General features: G+C 43.4%; 1 protein-coding gene across 1 annotated transcript in view; it reads left to right on the forward strand.

Moving 5' to 3' along the window:
- The window catches only part of oprm1 (opioid receptor, mu 1), a gene marked incomplete at its 3' end in the record, with an annotated part of 58763 nt that extends 43339 nt beyond the window's left edge, over positions 1–15424 (forward strand). The window contains exons 3-6 of the mRNA XM_080740694.1: positions 3151–3323; positions 5294–5472; positions 15131–15311; positions 15404–15424. Of these exons, the coding sequence (XP_080596820.1) occupies positions 3151–3323; positions 5294–5472; positions 15131–15311; positions 15404–15424 (554 nt within the window). The remainder of the gene's footprint in view (positions 1–3150; positions 3324–5293; positions 5473–15130; positions 15312–15403) is intronic.
- Between the last annotated feature and the right edge of the window lie 4871 nt (positions 15425–20295).

Consider the following 20295-nt stretch of genomic DNA (forward strand, 5'->3'; position numbering starts at 1 on the left):
GTGTGCCAGTGTTGCACAGCAAAAAAAGCAGATCTACAAGCTCCCAGCTCGTCGCATGTGTTGTGAGCTTGTACATGTTGTTATTTTCGGTACGCAACACTGACAGACAAATAACTCTAAATCAGGCTCTGCTCCGCCTGTCTGTGGTGGAAATAGAAAAGTAATGTAGGGAGTAAGAAATAAGACAAACGCCTACTCTAAAACAAGAAGCTATCTATTGATTCCAAGGAGGAGAAGTGGGACCTCCACCTAGCTCACAAAATATTGAGCAATAAATACACATAAAGGTAGTTTACCTTCAGGATCTGGAGTATCAGGAGTGAACATCTGTTCACTCCTGATAGTGAAACTACCCTATCAGGAGAGGTGATTGTCTGCAAAACTATGCATTAGGAGTACACTTTCCCAGCATAATGCTTGTGCTGTTTATCTTCATCAGCACAAAGATAAACCCTTGTCGAGTACAATATTACAAATAATTATCTTTAGCATTGACAGTACATTCATCAGGCACTTGCACATTGGACCAAAACTCTCTCTTTGTCATTAAATGGAAGACAGAAAAAAACATAAACACTATAAATCTTACAAAGGTGTTATTTTCACTATATTTTTAGATAGTTCCTCAACCAAAAACTGCACACATTCATTCTGCTTATCACTGTTTGCTATGCCACTCTTCCTTACATATTAGCTGTAGTGTAATTGTGTTTATTTATGCGAGGTTGCAAGCTGATGCCTGTAATGTTGTGATGTCCAGAAGATTTGTCTGGACATAATTTCTGTCTGGACATGAATTCATAGTTATATTTATTCACCCAATGACATGTGCCTTCTAAGATTAATTTGAGGGATAACTCAATTGTATTTATTTATCTGTGTGATTTTCTTTTATATATACAGTATATGTATTTTTTTAGATGCACACCCACCCAGTCAATGTCATTGTTACACATAAAACCTGACAACCTGAAGTAAGTGGTATGGACCAGTAAAACCCTTAGTGTTATTTTAGCTGAGTGTACGAATGGAACTAAATGGACCCGTAGGTTCCATTTGTACACTCTGAGTGAAGTTAACACTGATCATTTTACTGTGTATTTCTTCCTTAAAGGCCAGAGGTTAGTGAAGCCTTTCATGGTCATTATGCGCTCTGGCAACTTGCATAAGACTGCCGTGAACGTTTGAGAGAGTTGCCTGTGTAATTGTCTGTGACAGCCATTTCTTTACACAGCACTACGCCTGGATAACTAATGTGCTGGTTAGCATGTCCAAGAGCATAAATGCACGGACATAGCCCTCTCTGACAGGCCGATCTCTATTATTGCACATATAATGGAGGCAAAAACTGGCAGTGAAATTACCGAGGTGTGAGTCCTGCACTCTGAGCACACAGTGAGATAATAAGTGGTTAACGGCTACTGTTGAATCGATGTTGTGACGTGCTGGGGGTAGTATTTGACAGTAAACGGCAGCAAATCATCGCTGTTGGGTAGAAACCTTGTTTGTCCAAAACCCTTCTTTTTCAGTATGGAGAAAAGAATCCAATGGATCCAATATAGTGAGTATTTATTCACAAGAGTGTGATCAACTATCAAAGTATCAAGATGCAGGAAAAAACGGAGGAAAAAAGGTCTCATTCAATATGGACAAACAGGGAAAGTGTGCAGAAAGACCGTTTTGTCTAAGACCAGAGTAGGTAGAGGTTTCAGGCAGGGAGGCGTCTTGTGTCGCAGCTTATCATCGGAAGGAGGTGCTGACAGTTGGAATGGAGGTTGAAGCTTGAAAAAGGAAGGTGATAAAAACTTGCAGCAAGCTATTTTCTCAAGCTTTAGGGACAGACATTGAGGCATTTGTTTGTGCCTGAAGAGCCGTGGTTATCAAACATCTTTATGTCAAGGATCCCCATATTGTCTTTGTAGTTGTGTTTCCCAATTTGAACAGATTTTAATCCTACAGTATAAGAGAAGATTTGTCATGATCAAGAAGACACACACACACACACACACACACACACACACACACACACACTCACGCACGCAAAAGAGAGAGAGAGAGAGAGAGCACCAATTGAAAGGCAGAAAGTCTGTCACCTACTATGTTGAAATGGGAAATTATGTGAATATAAATGTTATATAATGACAACATTGGTTGTTTTATAACTTGTAGTTTAAAAAAAATCAAACCTGGTTCGAAGTGGAGCGGTGAATTTAAGCAGTTCCAGGTCTATGTTTTAGATTCAATCAATCCACTTGTGTTTCACGTAACTGTGACTGCTCCTCCACTCCACTTCTGCTGCGGTGAACAGTAGTCTGTTAGAGATGGGACGTTCGCGAACGAATTGAGTCCTTTGAGCGGCTCTTTGAAATGAACGATGGGATCCGGTTCGCACTATAGGGAGCCGTTCCGAACGGCTATTTGAAAGGAACGGATCCCAGAGAACCGGCTCACTTCAAAGAGACATAAATCCCATCAGCCTCCATGCATCCGGGCGGAGGGGAACTCAATTCGATAGGTACCGAAATGTTGTGTAACTGCTGTGCGCACGTGTGTGTGTGTGTGTGTGTGGTAAAATCGCGCATGCGCAGATCCTCTTCAAACTTGACTGGACAGACTTGTACTAGTGAGGACAGACTAGTGAGGACAGACACACATTACTGCCTATAGCGGAGCTGCTGTGTTTCACACACCGCTCCAAAAAAAAAAAGAATATATATATATATATATATATATATATATATATATATATATTGGTTTGTTTTAAGTTTGCGTATGCTGCATGCCACTTTTGGAGCAACAGAAAGCTCCGGTTGTATGAGTCAAGGGATTTTGTATTGTGTGTCGTTCATTATAACGTATTGTAATTTGCACTTTTTAAAGTTTTTATTAATGGGTTTTCAATTATTGTTTGGACCCAATGTTTTATACAATTGTGTCAATAAAGGTTTAAAACTGGGGGACCCCCTGGAACCCCCACAAGGACATTGAGATTCACTGTGTGCATGCGTGTGTGTGTGTGTGTGTGTGTGTGTGTGTGTGTGTGTGTGTGTGTGTGTGTGTGTGTGTGTGTGTGTGTGTGTGTGTGCGTGCGTGCGTGCGTGCGTGCGTGCGTGCGTGTGCGTGTGTGTGTGTGTTCTCTCTCTGCCCCAGTCTCTGGTATTGACTGTACGCTGATTTTCCCCCACCCGTCCTGGTACTGGGAGACCCTTCTGAAGATCTGTGTGTTTATCTTTGCCTTCATCGTGCCCGTCCTCATCATCACTGTGTGCTATGGACTCATGATCCTTCGCCTGAAGAGTGTGCGCATGCTGTCTGGCTCTAAGGTAGGATGCTGGAGTGTCATTTAATGGAGTGGTTCTCAACCTTTTCTAGATCAGGGCCCTCTTGGAAATCTCTAAGGTGTCCGTGGCCGCACCCATCTGGCCACTGATAGGCTGCCGTGTTAAATGTGCTGTGTAGCATTTTCAGAGCATTATTATGCTAAGTTCATATTTATCTGTATCACAATGAAAATACATTTTTCAAGGTTTTAAAGAAAAAAATACCATGGCATTTATGTTTTCATTATTAGTGTGGTTGCTATGGGGCTGTTAAAGGAGTCATCCAGACCAAAACACATATAGGGTTAAATCTGTCTTTTATCATACCCCTTTATACCTGCTTTAGTCGATTTTTTTCATAGCTGCCCCTGTTGCTAGATTTCGGCTGCCCCTGTTTCTAGATTTTGCAGGCCCTCTCATAACTAACAGAGCAGATAGACTTTATACTAGTGCGGTTATTTCTTCAGCTTCAAAGTTAGTATTTTTTTATTGGATTGTGTTTACACAACGTCCTGAGACCAACCAAACCGCTGTTTTGACCTCACAGGCACCCTTACTTGTCAAACGGCTTCTGCTCTGCACCAGAGCAGGGAGAGGAGAGGCTAGAAAGGGAGGGGAGGGAGGGGTCGGTTTGACAAGTAAGGGTGCCTGTGAGGTCAAAACAGCGGTTTGGTTGGTCTCAGGATGTTGTGTAAACACAATCCAATAAAATAATACTAACTTTGAAGCTGAAGAAATAACCGCACTAGTATAAAGTCTATCTACTCTGTTAGTTATGAGAGGGCCTGTGAAATCTAGCAACAGGGGCAGCCGAAATCTAGCAACAGGGGCAGCTATGAAAAAAATTGAATAAAGCAGGTATAAAGGGGTATGATAAAAGACAGATTTAACCCTATATGTGTTTTGGTCTGGATGACTCCTTTAAGTATGACATCATTTTGTAGGCAGAGGAGAATTTCTGCCCCCAGTTTCCGTGAATCTTTTTACTATTTTTACTATTTACACATTTTTCTTCTCTTTGTTGTTGAAAGGAAAGTGTTAGAATTATACTTTAGTCGTTATTTTTTAGTCGTTGCTTTTTGAAATAGCGAGGGACAGAAAATGCTCTGGGGGCAGATTCTCCTCTGCCTACAAAATGATGTCACGGCTTAAAAGCCCCATAGGCAACACACTATTGTTTTAGGTCTGAGAAAGTGAACCTGTTTTTCTTTTAAAGGGGAACTAGGCAAGTCTGTGTATACAAACACATTCCCTCCTTCCCCTCTTCTCTATAACAGGCATCAAACAGGTAGTTGTCTTTGAGTGTCAACATAAACAGTGTCAACATAAACAGTGGAACAGAACCAAAATACAGCCAGGGGGATGTGTCTTTCTGCAAGGAAACACCTCAGCACAATAATATAGTGACTGATAAAGGGAAATAACTGCTAAAAAATGTATATAAAATAGTCTTCAAGTTACCTAGTTTCTCTTTAACCTTTGCACAACAGAAAAGTGATTATTTATCCATTGGTCAGAAATAATCCCTGATGCCTTTACAGGTTCATACATAACATCCTTATCAAGCACAAGCTGGTGGACCCCAGCATTGATTACATTATTGATTTCTTATCTCACAATGGAAGGGGAAAAAACCCTTGGGCAGGGGAGCACACACTGTACTCTAATTGCGAATGCAAGCTATTAGGGAAAATTCTATTGATGTACTGAATTTGTATTCTTCATGAAAGAATGATGGATTTTCGAGGCACCCACTATTTTTACCCTCAAGGCTGTTAGGTAATGAGCACACACACGCACGCACGCACGCACACACACACACACACACACACACACACACACACACACACACACACACACCACACACACACACACACACACACACACACACACACACACACACACACACACACACACACACACACAACATGCACACACACTTTCATCACAGATCACACCTCTGGCACTTGCAGGAGAAGGACAGGAACCTGCGTCGCATCACCCGCATGGTGCTGGTGGTGGTGGCCGTCTTCATCGTCTGCTGGACGCCCATCCACATCTTCGTCATCATCAAGGCCCTGGTCAACATCCCCAACTCACAGCTGCAGACCATCACCTGGCACTTCTGCATCGCCCTGGGATACACCAACAGGTTGGTCCACACACACACACACACACACACACACACACACACGCACTCACTCACACGGCCTGGTATACACCATATCTTTATGTTGGTCTAGGGCAGTGGTTCTCAACCTGTGGGTCGGGACCCCCAGGGGGGTCCCCAAATTATTTTGTGGGGTCCCCCGGTCCCCAGATGATTAACTTAATGTGCAACATTTTTTTCTCACTCAACAGTAAACAAACCAGCATGAAGTTTAAGGGTCACATTTCTAAAGTGAAAATGTAAGGACTTTTTAATACCTCTAAAATGACAAATTAAACGTTGGCCAAATTGTCAAATATTAGAGGCAGACATCGTGAAAATAGCTGATCTACATGCTCACAATGCCTCGCGTTGCGAGGCGTTGTGAGCATGTAGATCTGCTATTTTCACAAAATGTAACTCTTAGTGCTCGTAGGGTGGGGGGTCGCCAGTTAAAATATGATTTTTTTTTGGGGTCACAGCCTGGAAAGGTTGAGAACCACTGGTCTAGGGGAGTGTGTACACACCAGATGATATTGGCCGGGTTTCCCAAAGCGCAGTCGTACAGGCCCGTCGTAGGACACTCCGGTACGACGACGAAGCTGTTTCCCAAACGCGCCTCTCTCAAAAAAGACTACGCTTGCCCTTAAGCTGGCCAGAGCCTTGTATTAGAGAGTTCTGCCAACTCTGCCCCCATGTGAACAGAGATGATGCAACTCTGCACCGACTCTCCTTGAATGGCTCTGGGTCCTGATTGATCCCCACAACCAGCTGCGCTCGCAAATGAATTTCAGCTGTTGTGTGATTGTACTCGCCCCGCGAGAAAGAAGTAGAAAACAATGCTGAAAATTAACAAACTTGTTGGTAACTGACCACACAGACCCCTTGTTTTTATTTTAAACTCTACTTGGAAGATTTAACGGCTGCACAAAATAGCCTAGTTGTTTTAATTTTAAACTGCGACTTAACTGTTCTTCTAAATCATCCTAAATATTTATATAAGCTACCATGAGACTATATTATAGAGCTTTGATTTTCAAAGTGGGTCCGGGGACCCCAAGAGGTCCTTGATATGTGGCGATGCACTTAAACGGGAATCGAACCCGAGGCTTTGACTCATCAGTCTAACATACAGTCCGCCAAGCCAACAGCGGTGACAATAAGGTGGAAGTAGGAACCAAATGAACCCTCATCATGGGTGTAACTCAGAGAGTGTACTGTACAATTAAATGGTCCCATTTGTACATGCACATAGCAGGCTACATACCCCTGATGAGGGTCCATTTGGTTCATATAACTTCCTAACTAAATACAACAGCCCTGCCAATAAAATTCAGCGCTCGATTGGCGCGATGGCTTGTGTGTTGGACTGACAAGTGGAAACTCCGGGTTCTATCCCCCCTTCCGTGCAGTATTATATATCATTTAGCTGGGGACCCCCAAGGGTCCCCGGACCACACTTTGAGAACGAATGGGGAGCTCTTCATTTTTATGTAAGTATTTGTGTTGTGGTGCGCTCTCTCAAGCAACCCAACAGACGCATAACATAACAAATATATAGTTCATCTTTTTTTTCTTTCTTTTTTTCCCCTCACTATATTACTTATTTTTATAGCAGGTGTGTAGCCTAATCTAGCTACTCTGCCATCCACTTGACTTAGATCGATTTTTTATATACTTTTATAGTTATACTTATAGTGATCAGCTTCACTACAAAGGGTTTAAGGGCGCCCCAGGTCACCTTTAAAAAAAGCCTTCGTAAGACAGGTCTGCGTGATTGACAGGAGCCTTCACAGGTTCTTCTACGATCGTCCTGGAGACCTTACGATGGGTTTTCTGCAGTCATTCCTAAGGTGTGCTCACCCATCGTAGCAGCCCATTTAGTTCCATTGTACACTCTCGACCGGTTTCCTGAAAGCCGTCGTAGCCTTGATTGACAGGAGCCTTCATAACAGTTTTGCTGCTACGATGGGTCTTACGACCATCCTAAAGCTTAAGATCGCTTTGGGAAACCCGGCCATTGACATTCAAATCGTGGTGTTTGGTTTAGGTGTGGGTGTGTGTGGGGATCCTCATCCTGCATCCACACAACATTGACTATGCCAAGTATAGTCCATAAAAATGACTGCTTCTCCTGCATGCAGACAGACTGTTAATCATGTTTAATTAACCTTCAGTTCCAAACTATGTTGATTTGGGGTTGTTGATGAGGTGAGGCTGAACATAAAAATCTGTAACAGACTTTCTAGCACAAAGCGGAGCATATATATATATTTTCACTACTTTTGTGCGACGGCCTTGTATGATGAAGCAGGGCTTTACTTTGCGAAAGAACGTACACATTTGAAACTTGGAGATACGAGGTTTCCACCCGACAACGACGATATGCGTGTGCAGGTTTTATTCTTTCTCTTCATGATAATTTCTAAAACAGTACCTGAAATAAGTCATGTGCATATTTCATTATCTTTTGTATGACTTATGACTCCAAATTTGGGCAAGGTTTGAGCTTTATCCGATCCACATTGACATCCTTTATTAAACTTAAATTAAATATTTCAAAATGTATAAAACATATAGTATGTGGAAAGAAAATGTATAAATAATTAGTGGATTCTGTGGCCTACTGGCAGTGGCACAAGAAATTTGGCACTGATCATTACAGCGGTTTGCCAGGTTCATTCCAGACAAACAGACACTCTAAATTAAAGTCTGTTGTCTCCACCAAGAGCTAGAAATGATGACTTATGCGTTTGTGCCATCACGCTTGGACTATTGTAACTCCCTCTTCACTTGTCTCTCTAAAAGCTACAACTAGTTACTACTGACCAGGTCCATTGTTTTATTTTATTTTTTTACTTTCTGTACTTACTTACTACTTCCACACATACAGACCGAGAGAGCCACGCCGTAAAAAAACATTTGTGGTCTGAGATAATCCACAGTTCATACAATGATTTGAGCTCTTAGCAGATTACAGTTGTAATCTAATGTATACTCTATCTCCAAACTAAATGTGGACGTTTTTAGTTTTCGACCAAATTTGGGCTAAAACAGGCAGACTGATACTAAAATAGTACCTGTTGTCAGCGTACTCGGAGGCCCAGACTGATCTCTAATGCACGAGTAAGTGTTTCAATCAATTTGCAAAGCTGATTGAGAGACACAGACAGTTTCCTGGATTTATAGATAACTAGGAATACCTTTATGTGTTACACTCAAACCATGTAATCAGAGGGAAATTATCTGTGCCGATTGCAACTTTTTATATATTACAGTAGGTGCTTATTCCATGCTGATTGCAGTGGTGGACAAATTAATCAACCGCGACCAGACTCCGAATAAGCGGTTGAAGATGGATGGATGGAATAGAAGGACCATCCTTATATTTAAAATTGGCTTAAAGGACAACTTTGTTTTTTTACAACAAGGGTTCATATTTTAGATTGTAATTAGGGGGAAAAAAAGTGAGTGTTAAAATGTTTTCATTTGCTTCGTTCTATTGTTTTATCACGTTCACCGTGCTAAAATGTGGGGCATGCGTACGCATGAGGGCATGCGTACGAGTTGCTAAATATGTCTTTTTAGACACAATAAGCCAGCAGTTTCTTTATTGCCATTTACAGTAACACTTCTAGCCCCCATAAGTCACATCCAACCATTAAAGGTTGCGTTGTATATTGGGAATGGGCTTATTCTGTGTAAGATTACATATTTAGCCACTTGTACGCATGCCCCAACCACTGATATAAGAATCTCTAAAACAATAGAAAGAAGTAAATTAAATCAGTTTAACACTCATCCTTTATATTCTTTAATTACAATCTAAAATATGAACCCTTGTTGTAAAAAAATAAAGTTGTCCTTTAACACCCAAGGAGCCAAACTCGTTCAGTAACGAGTTAAGGCCACTAGGGGTCACCATGCCAAAAGGAGTTGTCTCGTCCCTGAACAAGACAACGAAGGGTTAACTGTACGTGCAGCTGCCTGCCCTCTGAATGACCAGAGTCCATACGTCACCCCGTAGCAGAGAGAGAGAGAGAGAGAGGGAGAAAATGGCACGAGCTGGTTGCATTGATTTCCATTCTACTCTGAAACATAAAAAGGGCTTTATCTCTGAATGAGGTGAAAAGAACGCCAGGGAAGCAGAGATCTGATTGTTTTCACGGCGACACTATAACGCAATGGTCGGCCCCCGTTTGGGAGGGATTATCTTCCTCAATCGTCAGTGGACACCCACGTGCACACGCACGAAGCTTCCGAGGCTCTTCAAAATAAAGCGTGAGTGAACGGCGGCAGCAGCAACAGCTAGAAATGTTATAAAACTGAGCAGCCCATGTGTTAAGAGAGGACTAGGACGGACCACGGCCACGTCACTCTCACTCAGTAACTTTGCGTAGCCAGGCAGAGAAAAGCCTGGGCACGACATAAGGCAGAGAGAGGTTAGAAAGTTAGAACTGTGTGAATTTCCCTGAAAGTTGTATTTTTTCAACCAATCAAAGTGCAGTCCTGGCGTCCGCCACGCTAGAACGTCCCGGTCCCAGAAGTACATTCTTGGGACAAAGCTGTTGCAGTGGTTTAAACTTGTAAGACGCCTCAGGGTGACATGCAACCTCGCATGGGGCGAGGTCGCGCCAATTCAGTTCCATCTGGCCAATGATGTGTATCGGACGAGTTACCCATATATGGAGACCCCTGGTACCCATATATGGAGATCCATGTACTGTATATGGAGATATGCTGTGAGAGCCCAAACATGCTTACTCTGTAAGTCTATGACATCTGACATCATACCCTTTTATGCCCATACATGGAGATCCCTGTCTATAGAACCAGCCACACAGATATGGGCTGTCTTGGCCATCTGTCTTGGCCATATATGGATTCTGTTAGTGTGGTATGTGGCCGATTTGGCCTCCATATATTGGCATTCCCATATGAAGTCCTGTTAGATATGGGCGTAAAAGGGATTCTGTTAGTGTGCCATCACAGTGATGCCAGATCGTGATGTCAGAGCAGCAAACCCATTCTGTTAAGAGTGGTTCCCCTGACATCACATTGATGTCAGAGCATGATGTCAGAGCAACAAACCCATAGACCTGTGATGTCACAGTGATATGTCAGGGGAACCACAGTGTCAAGCGTGACTTACAGAGATACGCGGACAAGATGTGCCGGTTTTCATAGTTAAAGGCGACCTACGGTCGCAATGAGGCAATCTTGTGCACTTCGCAAACTTCTGTAATTGTTTTGTTGAAAGTGTCCTCAAAATCCATTTTTCTGAGTTAGGAGGTATGATCTCATTTATTTTGGTTTGTTTCGCTGGGGTCTTGTTTCTGCATGACGTAACTTCCCTTAAACGCAGCACTTCTGCCAAATTTGACAACGCACAGCGCAGGTCGCGCCTAGCATGCTGACTCAGACATTCTGTAACTATAAACAAACTCTGTACGCCCATATATAGGCATGTCACTATGTCTCAGATATAGACATAAATAAACCTGATATGCCCATATAGGCATATACATGGGCATGCCAACCAATATACAGGGTATGGACCAGAGCACACAAGCGGAGTGGAGCGGGACGGAAAGCCGCTCCACGCTCCAGGGGTCTATGGTACCGTTCACTCTTCGCTCATGTCGCGCCCCCCCGCCGCTCCGCTCACCCCCGCTCCGCCGCTCACCTTGATTTGCGTATCGCTCGCTCACCGCTCACTCCGCGCTCCGCTGAGGGTCGTCAAAAAGCAGCAAAAAAAAGTTCCGAAACACTTTCTCCTTCGCCAGTGTGTTCCCATCCAACACCGCGCCGCGCCGCTCGCGCTCCACTCCGCTCGTATGCTCTGGTATGGACATACCGGTATGCTAATGACACCAGGGATCTTCAGGTAGACAGACAGATACAGAGATCTCCATATATGGGCACAAAAAGGGACACAGACAGACGGGTACAACGGGTACTCTGACAAACCCCAGCGGTGCGACGTAGGTGTTCGGTGGTCCGAAAGTAATAATGAAAATAGGAGATCTACAACCTTATATGATTTGTTTGGGTTTGATGTCATGATTTTTTATTTTATTTTTGACTGACAACACTGTTTGGGTCTGATGTCATGCTGTCAAAGGGTTAGGGGCCAGCCGGCCGGTCCTCCCATTTGCCAGTATTAACACTTCTAGTGCCGTTATTTTTGTAATCATCATTATTGAAGAGCCCCGGAAGCCACAATCGTGTCCATGTTGTGGAAATTCACTAGATCCGGATGTAGTACTAAATATGAACGAAATAAAAATAAAATAAACAAAAATAAAAATAAAACAATTCACAGGAGGCAGGCAGTGATCACCCCATGTGCATTTACTTTCACACGAAAATGAAAAATTCTCAGCGTGGCCGACTGTCGCGGCCCAGTGTCGCCGTGATCGAAGGCGATCGAAGCGTTTTTGGAGAAAGATTCCGAGATAAAGCCGTTTCTTTGCAGCAGCAATGAATAGGAGCCTAAGGAGATTACACGCTTGCTGATGATGGCGTCCAAGTTGCATCATGGGATATGACGTTTTGCATCGCAAGTGTTAATATAGGATAGGATTTTAAATAGGGCAGAAGTGGTTCACCTAGAAATGTTGTGGAGTTAAAAGTACAATATCATGTGTCTTTGAAATGTAGTGGAGAGAAAGTAATAAGTATCCAAAAATACGAATACTCAAGTAAACTACAGCACAGGGACAAGTACAGTAGTACTCAAGTAAATGTACTTCATTACTGTCCAACACTGGCTGATTGTGGCCACGGTACGGTACATGCTGTGACCGGCCCTGCGGTCTTCACTATGCTTCAGAGCATAATAAATACCGTTAATATTGTTAATGAGCAGGCTGTCCAGGATGGAAGTGGCTGACAGCAGAGGTCTGGAACTAGACCGTGTGGTAATAAATTCCAAACGAGTGAATTTTATGTCTCACATCAGTGTCATAAACCCCTGATCGTGTTTATGAATAAAAGAGACAGAGAGAGAGAGAAAGAGAGAGAGAGAGAGAGAGAGAGAGAGAGAGAGAGAGAGAGAGAGAGAGAGAGAGAGAGAGAGAGAGATAACACGAGCAAGGAACTTCATCTCATAAATTGTATTTTTTTTTCTCACTGATAAACATCTCTGCCTTCTCCCTGACCTCGCCTCTGTCGCCACAGCAAATGGAACCGGGTCTAATCTTAACATTATTATTCTTCTGTTTTTCTGTTCTTTGGTAATTAAGTTGTGTAGTTCAATATACAATATACTACTCCTGCAATGTATGTAGACCATGATGGTGCAGGGTATTTGAAGAAGACCCTCTATTAGTAGTGATTGATAGAAAAACAAACTCCATAAGGGCTCGAACACACTGTACGATTTTGCGTGGTCGGCGAGTCATCAGATCATTAGAGTATTTCACACTGCACGAGTGACTTTCTTGAAATCGGCTCGTTGTGGTTTTCGCCGACAAGATTGATCACCGACAGATCACCGACAAGGGGTCACACATTGCCAGATATTTCACCAGGATGCATCCTCGATACATAGCCAATATTACATTTGTTTTTATTCTAATTGTGCATGAGAGCGGGCGCTAATGATTTTCCTCTCTCGCTGTGCGTGCACACACACACACACACACACACACACACACACACACACACACACACACACACACACACACACACGCGCGCGCGTGCGCATACACACACAGTGCACTCCGCACCTGTTCAATGTTTTTATAATAACACCAGCCATGCTGCTTCGTGGTTTTATCACATATTGTGAGATGCGTTGGATTTATATTGCTATGAAACAGCATCTATATTATTATGATGAAAGTCATGAAACAGACTATTAACAGCAATATTACTAGTGATCTATACGCTGGACGCTGCGTAATAATGCCCTCTCCACTCCAGTCTCCAGCTCTCCTCATGTTAAATTCTTCAACCCGGGCGCAGTGGTAGGCTATTTAAATACATGGCTGCAGTACGGGCGGCCAGAATAATTAAAACAGCGGCAGGACTTAAAACCCTGCAATAAACATACGGCTTATATATATATATATATATATATATATATATATATATATATATGCAGAGGAGAACGTACTGTAGGCTATATCTGTCTGTCTGTCTGTCTCTCCCCCCCTCTCTCTCTCCCTTTCTTTCTCTCTCCACTCCACTCCGCGTGTCTCCATTTGACACGGAGAGCGAGCTAGAGGGAGAGAGAGAGAGAGAGAGAGAGCACTCGGGGTGGGGTGCGCTGTGACAGAGCCAAATATCAAAAAGCTGCTAGATAGGCCTATCTAGAAACGCTCAGGAAGCTATCGGTGAGCGCATGGATCTTCTCGCAGAGCTTTTCTCACACAGCGAGTAAAACCCCTGCGAGCAAAGCCCAATCTTGTGGCAGATAGCTGCTTTTGTCGGCGAGCGCCAAAATTGTTCGGCGACAGCATAATCGTCTCAAAAAGTCGGGCAGTGTGTTCGAGCCCTAAGAGAACAGTGCTCATATTAACATCTGGGGCCCCTTTACAAGAGCTAATGTGACAGTTTTAAGATTATATTTTATATGTGCTGACTATTGCAGTCTGCAGACATAAGAACGAACTCGAACGTAAGACCATTTTGCTCTCTCTCTCTCTCTCTCTCTCTCTCTCTCTCTGATGAATTGTAAGACAGTGGTGTTACATTATGCATGCTCTTTCAGTAGTAGATCCTATCTGCCGGATGGCCAGCTTGCGCTCGATAGAATATTTGCACCCCCAGCCTGGCAGACACATATTTCAAAGCCACAGCCGGTGAGTGTGTGATCATGAATTAAAAAAAACATAACATAGTTGTCGGTGACTGGTGTGAAAGATATTTGGGAATTCCTTCAGCCAGCGGGCACATGAAATAGGATCTAATCGGTGTAAGTAGTTTGCTAAATGTGCTGTGGACGGACACCCACACAGCCAAACACTCAGCTGGGTTGATAATAAACATCTGGCCTTGGCTTTCAGCCTTTTAGAGATAAAAATGTATTTGTGTTTGGGAAATTATCAGTTGGCAATATCTGAGAATGGAATCCTGTCAACCATAGTGAAGCCCTAGCATCCCTATATTGGGCATGTCATAATGACCATTATATAATGCAGGGGTCTTCAACAGGGGGTCCGAGACCCCTAGGGGGTCCTCAGAGTTACTACAGGGGGTCCTCCAAATCTTGAATGATAGAAAGTATTTTTTCTCCTTTTTTATATTAACCACTTGAACCCTAGCGTCCATATTCGGAGAACTTTAGCCAAAAATAGCAGATCTACAAGCTCACAACGCCTCACGCTGCGAGGCATTGTGAACTTGTGACATTGTAGATCGGCTATTTTCGGCAAAGAGCTTTGGTGTAGAGGGGGGAAAGAGCAGACTAAGTACAGAGTGAAAGGTCAAGTTCTAAAAGTATTGACGGTTCAAGTGGTTAAATATGTGAAAACACAAATTGACATGAATCCAAATACACTGATGATTGTGCTGTCAAAAGATGAAACTATATGGAATCTATGAACAGGTTGTGGGGATCCCTGCTTCATCTCTCTCTCAACTAAGGGGTTGAAGTATAGTATTAAGTGGCTAAAATTTCATGTTGATTCTTTTTTGTTGTTGTCATCCACAGTAGTCTGAACCCTGTCCTCTACGCCTTCCTGGACGAAAACTTCAAGCGGTGTTTCCGTGAGTTCTGCACGCCCACTCCCTCGGTTGTGGAGCTGCAGAACTCATCCCGCGGAGGGCAAGGGCGCAACATGGCTCAGCTGGAACATAATAGCACACACACAGGTGACAGGACAAACCAGCAGGTACGATTCATGTCCCTTCTCATAGTCTCTGCACGTATGCCATTCCTCTCTCTCCTTTGCTCTCTCACTCTCTATTTCTCCTTCACATGCAGTGGCATACTGTATGTGTCTAGAGACACATGCAGTATACCAGTATTTGCAAATAATCAGTAGTGCTTTCGAGGCCGTACGTGCCCACACGGCGTCCAGCCAATATATTTCCCACATGCACTCGCAGGAACGGTACGGAACAGTGCATGCTAGAACCATAGAGTTAGTGGCGACGTGCCATATAGCCTAGATACCTTTATTATCCCACAGGGGAAAATATAGCCTATCTAATCAAATGGCTATTTGCATAACAAGTTTAACAGGTTTACCAGTGAGTGGTGGGCTAGGCTTGCGTATCCCACATAGATTCACAAGCCCAAGTAGGCTACACTATTCATATGGTTACTTTAACACCTACTGTAGGTTTCCAGCGGTGACTGTATGTGCGTGCGTCCTCATATTGGCTACATGGCTCCATCACTGTGGTAGATACTGTTTGAGATTCAGATTCGTTCAAAGCAAACTTTTAGTTTCTCTACTGCGCACATGTAGGCGCACGCACACATCTAGAGGCACGCGTGCACGTGGCGTCAATAAAGAAATAAATAATGACCGTCCCCCTGAAAAGAAAACACTGTGAATAATTGCCCGGGGACAAATAGCCGCTGGGCACCAAAGACCCGCCAGGGGTTCAAATAGATTTTGCAAAATTAAATGCCCGTTCTACTATTTGGAAAAGGGTAACTGAACATAAAAGTTGTGTAGCTGAAAGCTTAGGGGTGTAACGATTCACATATTCTATGCTCACTATGAGGCTTTCAGTTCAGCACGCACTATGAACAGAACAATATGTTCTCCTTTTTTAAATCAACTTCTCTGTGTTCAACTTGACCCACTGAGCCCTCTCTGCAAGCTAAAAAACAGAATTATGCAACCAAGTTCTGCCCTCCCTTGACACTACTAAAGAAAAACAACTCGACTCACAAGGCTATGCTAATATCAAATAGAGACACCAGGATCAGTAGGCCAGCAGGTTTGGTCTGGTGTTCCCTGTGAATTATGGGGACATGAAAAGGTTAATTGCCAGTCGGCCGTCTTGCAGAATTAAAACTTGCATTCAGTCAGTAGCCATAATTCGACCCTACATTAATCAAATAATGGGAACTTTCTTAGTCTCTGGAGAGAGCTGTCTCAACGGTGGTGAGTTATAAAGGAATTGATTTGACCACATAGCACAAATGCGTTTGTGCTTGTGTTCGTGAGCGCGTGCCCTTGTGTGTGTTTCTTTAATACAAAATAGTCTAATGAGTTGTGGCGGCAACAACCCGCAGTAGTGCTCAGCGTGCTACAGTATGACATAATTGTCTGACCAACATTACATACCAATACAGCACTTACATTGCCTGATTGAGAACCCATGCATGCACGGAAGAAAATCTTTACTTTACTTCACTTCACTTAATTCATTTCCAGTACAGTTTGAGAATCCTGTGAGTCACAGCTAGTGCAGTACAACAGTGGTTCTCAACCTGTGGGTCGGGACCCCCAGGGGGGTCCCCAAATTATTTTGGGGGGTCCCCAGATGATTAACTTAATGTGCAACATTGTTTTCTCACTCAACAGTAAACAAATACACATTTCTAAAGTGACAATTGCAGGACTTTTTAATACCTCTGAAATGACAAATTGAACATTGGCCAAATTGTCTATAAGAGGCTGAAATTGTGAAAATAGCAGATCTACATGCTCACAACGCCTCGCAACACAATAGAACCATGTTATACTAAATGTAATGCCTCAACTCTTAGTGCTCGTCAGGGTGGGGGGGTCCTCAGTTATGATAATTTTGGGGGTCACAGTCTTAAAAGGTTGAGAACCACTGCAGTACAACATACGGTAAGTAACTGCATGTCTCGCTCTAGTGACTGTCTGTTACTGCACTGCAGAGACACACCAGCAATCAAGCCCCCCCAAGAAACCTTATTACGGTAGATGAGCTCCTTAGTATTTTCCATGCAGTAAATCTCTCTCTCTCTCTCTCTCTCTCTCTCTCTCTCTCTGTCTCTGTCTCTGTCTCTCTCTGTCTCTCTCTCTCTCTCTCTCTCTCTCTCTCTCTGTAGGTATGACTAGCCGTGGAGGGGTCGTCAGTGGACTCTGGCTGCAGTGGCAGTGTTGCCAATGATGACCTCAACTCAGAGGTCACGCAGGTCACCACAGGACTCTGACATTTGTGCGTGCACGCGTCACAACACACACACACACACACACACACACACACACACACACACACACACACACACACACACACACACACACACACACACACACACATAGGATCAGCAAACTAAACTGCAGCATAATCAGTCAGGCTACCGTAAATCTGACGTACACATCGTACAGTCATCATGACGTACGTATGATGACCTATTGGGTGGCTATAGGGCAACATTCTCAATGCTAGACTTTTACTTCAACTTCTAAAAGGTTTTCTTGCATTATCGCAACACAGCATTCTACAGATTAAACATAGCTGCGTTACTTTAGGCCACAACTAACCTCCCTAACAGCAGAGCGACCTAGTAGCTCCCTCTGTAAAAATGTAGGCGTTTGCTCATTCGGAAGATGCATTTGCGACGTCGCTTGCCAATTTAGCTCCTCGTTCGCGCAGCGACATCGCAAATGCATCTTCCCAATGAGCAAACGCTCCCGACGCTACATAGCGCCTACATTTTTGCAGAGGGAGAGAAGGCATCGCCGTTATGTTGCTGTGCTGTCTGGGCTATGAATGGGCACTGTGACTACTGCAGAATTAGTTTTCAATAATGTCTGAGCTGTCACAATATAGCAGTGAAAAGTTAGTTACCAGGATCTCAAAAGCCCTGAGCTGTCTGTGGCCCTTGGGTAGGGTTGAAAAAAAAAAACGTTTTTTACAAAGTGTTCCGCCGCCGCCTACGCACACATATCTTTTTTTGTATAGGCTTCAGGATCAAGAGAAAGGAAAGTGAATAAAGGGAGATGTAATAGCACAGAATGAGTCAGGATTTCAACCTTATGCTGAGGTATGGGCTGACATGCATAACAGAGCCGATCAGGGAAGCCTACAGAAGCTTCAGGATATTTATTATCTTTCTGTCTGTCTGTCTGTCTGTCTGTCTGTCTGTCTGTCTGTCTGTCTGCTCTGTATTAAACGGCTTTATAGATCCACACATTTATTTTAACAACCTAGTGCAGGGGTCTTCAAACAGGGTGTCAGGAACCCCTAAGGGGGTCCTCAGAGTTACTACAGGGGGGCCACCAAATCTTTGTGATAGGATCATTCTTTTAAATTAACAACTTGAACCCTGGCATCCCTATTCTGAGGAGAACTTTAGCCAAAAATAGCAGGTCTACAGGCTCTCAACGCCTCGCAGTGCGAGGCGTTGAGAGCTTGTAGACCGGCTATTTTCGGTAAATAGATTTGGTGTAGAGGTAAAAAAGAGCAGACCAAGCACAGAGTGGAAGGTCAAGTTATCTAAAAACACGAATCCAACATAGACTGATGACAGTGCTGTAAAATAAGTCTATTAATCTATCTGTGAAGTCGATGAAAATCTGCATCACACATTTATACAATATGTAGAGGGGGTACCTGCTTCATCTCTCTCTCAGCTAAGTTCCCTGGCCTGAAAACGTTGAAGACCCCTGACCTAGTGTATCTGCATAGTTGCCAAAGCACACGCACAAGACCCACATGGCCACGCACACACACACGCACACACACGCACACACACACACACACACTCTCTCTCTCTCGCTCTCTCTCTCTCTCTCTCACACACACAAGAAGCAGAAGGACCATTGTATTTAGGCTCTGCAGAGGCCAGTTCTTTGTCAGACACCTGGACATTGTTACTGTATATAGAACTGTGTGGAAGTGACATAAAAATCATTAAAATTGACAAAGATTCTTTGGGGCTCCTGGATGGTGAAGAGGATTCAATCAGAAGCCCCTCGGCTGGATTTCTATAGAGACACAGACAACTGAATGCCCCGGCATTGTGGTGCCCTTGCACACATAGACTTTACTTGGTAGACAGTTTAATCCAATGAAATGATGTGCAGTGCTCGTCCATTTCCAGCAGACCGCTCCGAGTAGGAATCAAACCCTTTACGCCCCAAGGGGTGACAATGCCAAGCTGCAACCATTGTCTCTTTGGCCACTTTGGAAAGGTTAATTGTTGGTATGCGGCTATGCTGTGCTCTATCTCTCTGATATCATCCCTCCTCCACTCACTGTCTCCTTCTCTTCCCTTCTCAAATACTGTGGATGCGCCTGCCTGTTGCTTGGCATGTATAGTATACAACTAATCATGCATTACAGTTCAGTATCTTCTCTTTCGCTTGAGGCTGGCAAACCTGTGAATGTACTGAAGGACATCCAACTTTCTGCACTGCATTCTTGTGTCAAACCACACAACCACAAAACCAGCAAGGAAGACACAGCAGCCTGTTTACATGGCACACAGAGACTGGTTCTAAATACGCCTTTTAAATCCTTACATGTTTTTTCATACATTCCTAAATTATGTTAATTACTTAGTCTAATCTTCTTTGCCTTGTCCAATGTTGTTTTTCTCTTTGTTTTCTCTTTCTTCTATAAATACCAAACCTATGTTGCTATGTATAACAGCTAATGTGACACTGAGGTGTTCCCAGCTTGAAAGGTATAACAATGTATAGGAGTTCCATTAATGCGCAACACAACTGATTTTTTTGTCTGGATCCATCATTCTATTGGACATGTAAAATCCTGACATAACAATTGACAATACATTTCTTGCTCTCGTTTTTTTACATACAATACATTGGGAGGTGTTATATCTGATGTTCTCCTCACAATATAATGATAAGATTCAGGACAGGTAAAAGGCATCTGAGACAATGCGCTTTAAATACAGCTAAGCTAACCACACAG

Source organism: Nannobrachium achirus (genome assembly GCF_963921795.1).
Source record: "Nannobrachium achirus genome assembly, chromosome: 13".
Classification (NCBI taxonomy): domain Eukaryota; kingdom Metazoa; phylum Chordata; class Actinopteri; order Myctophiformes; family Myctophidae; genus Nannobrachium; species Nannobrachium achirus.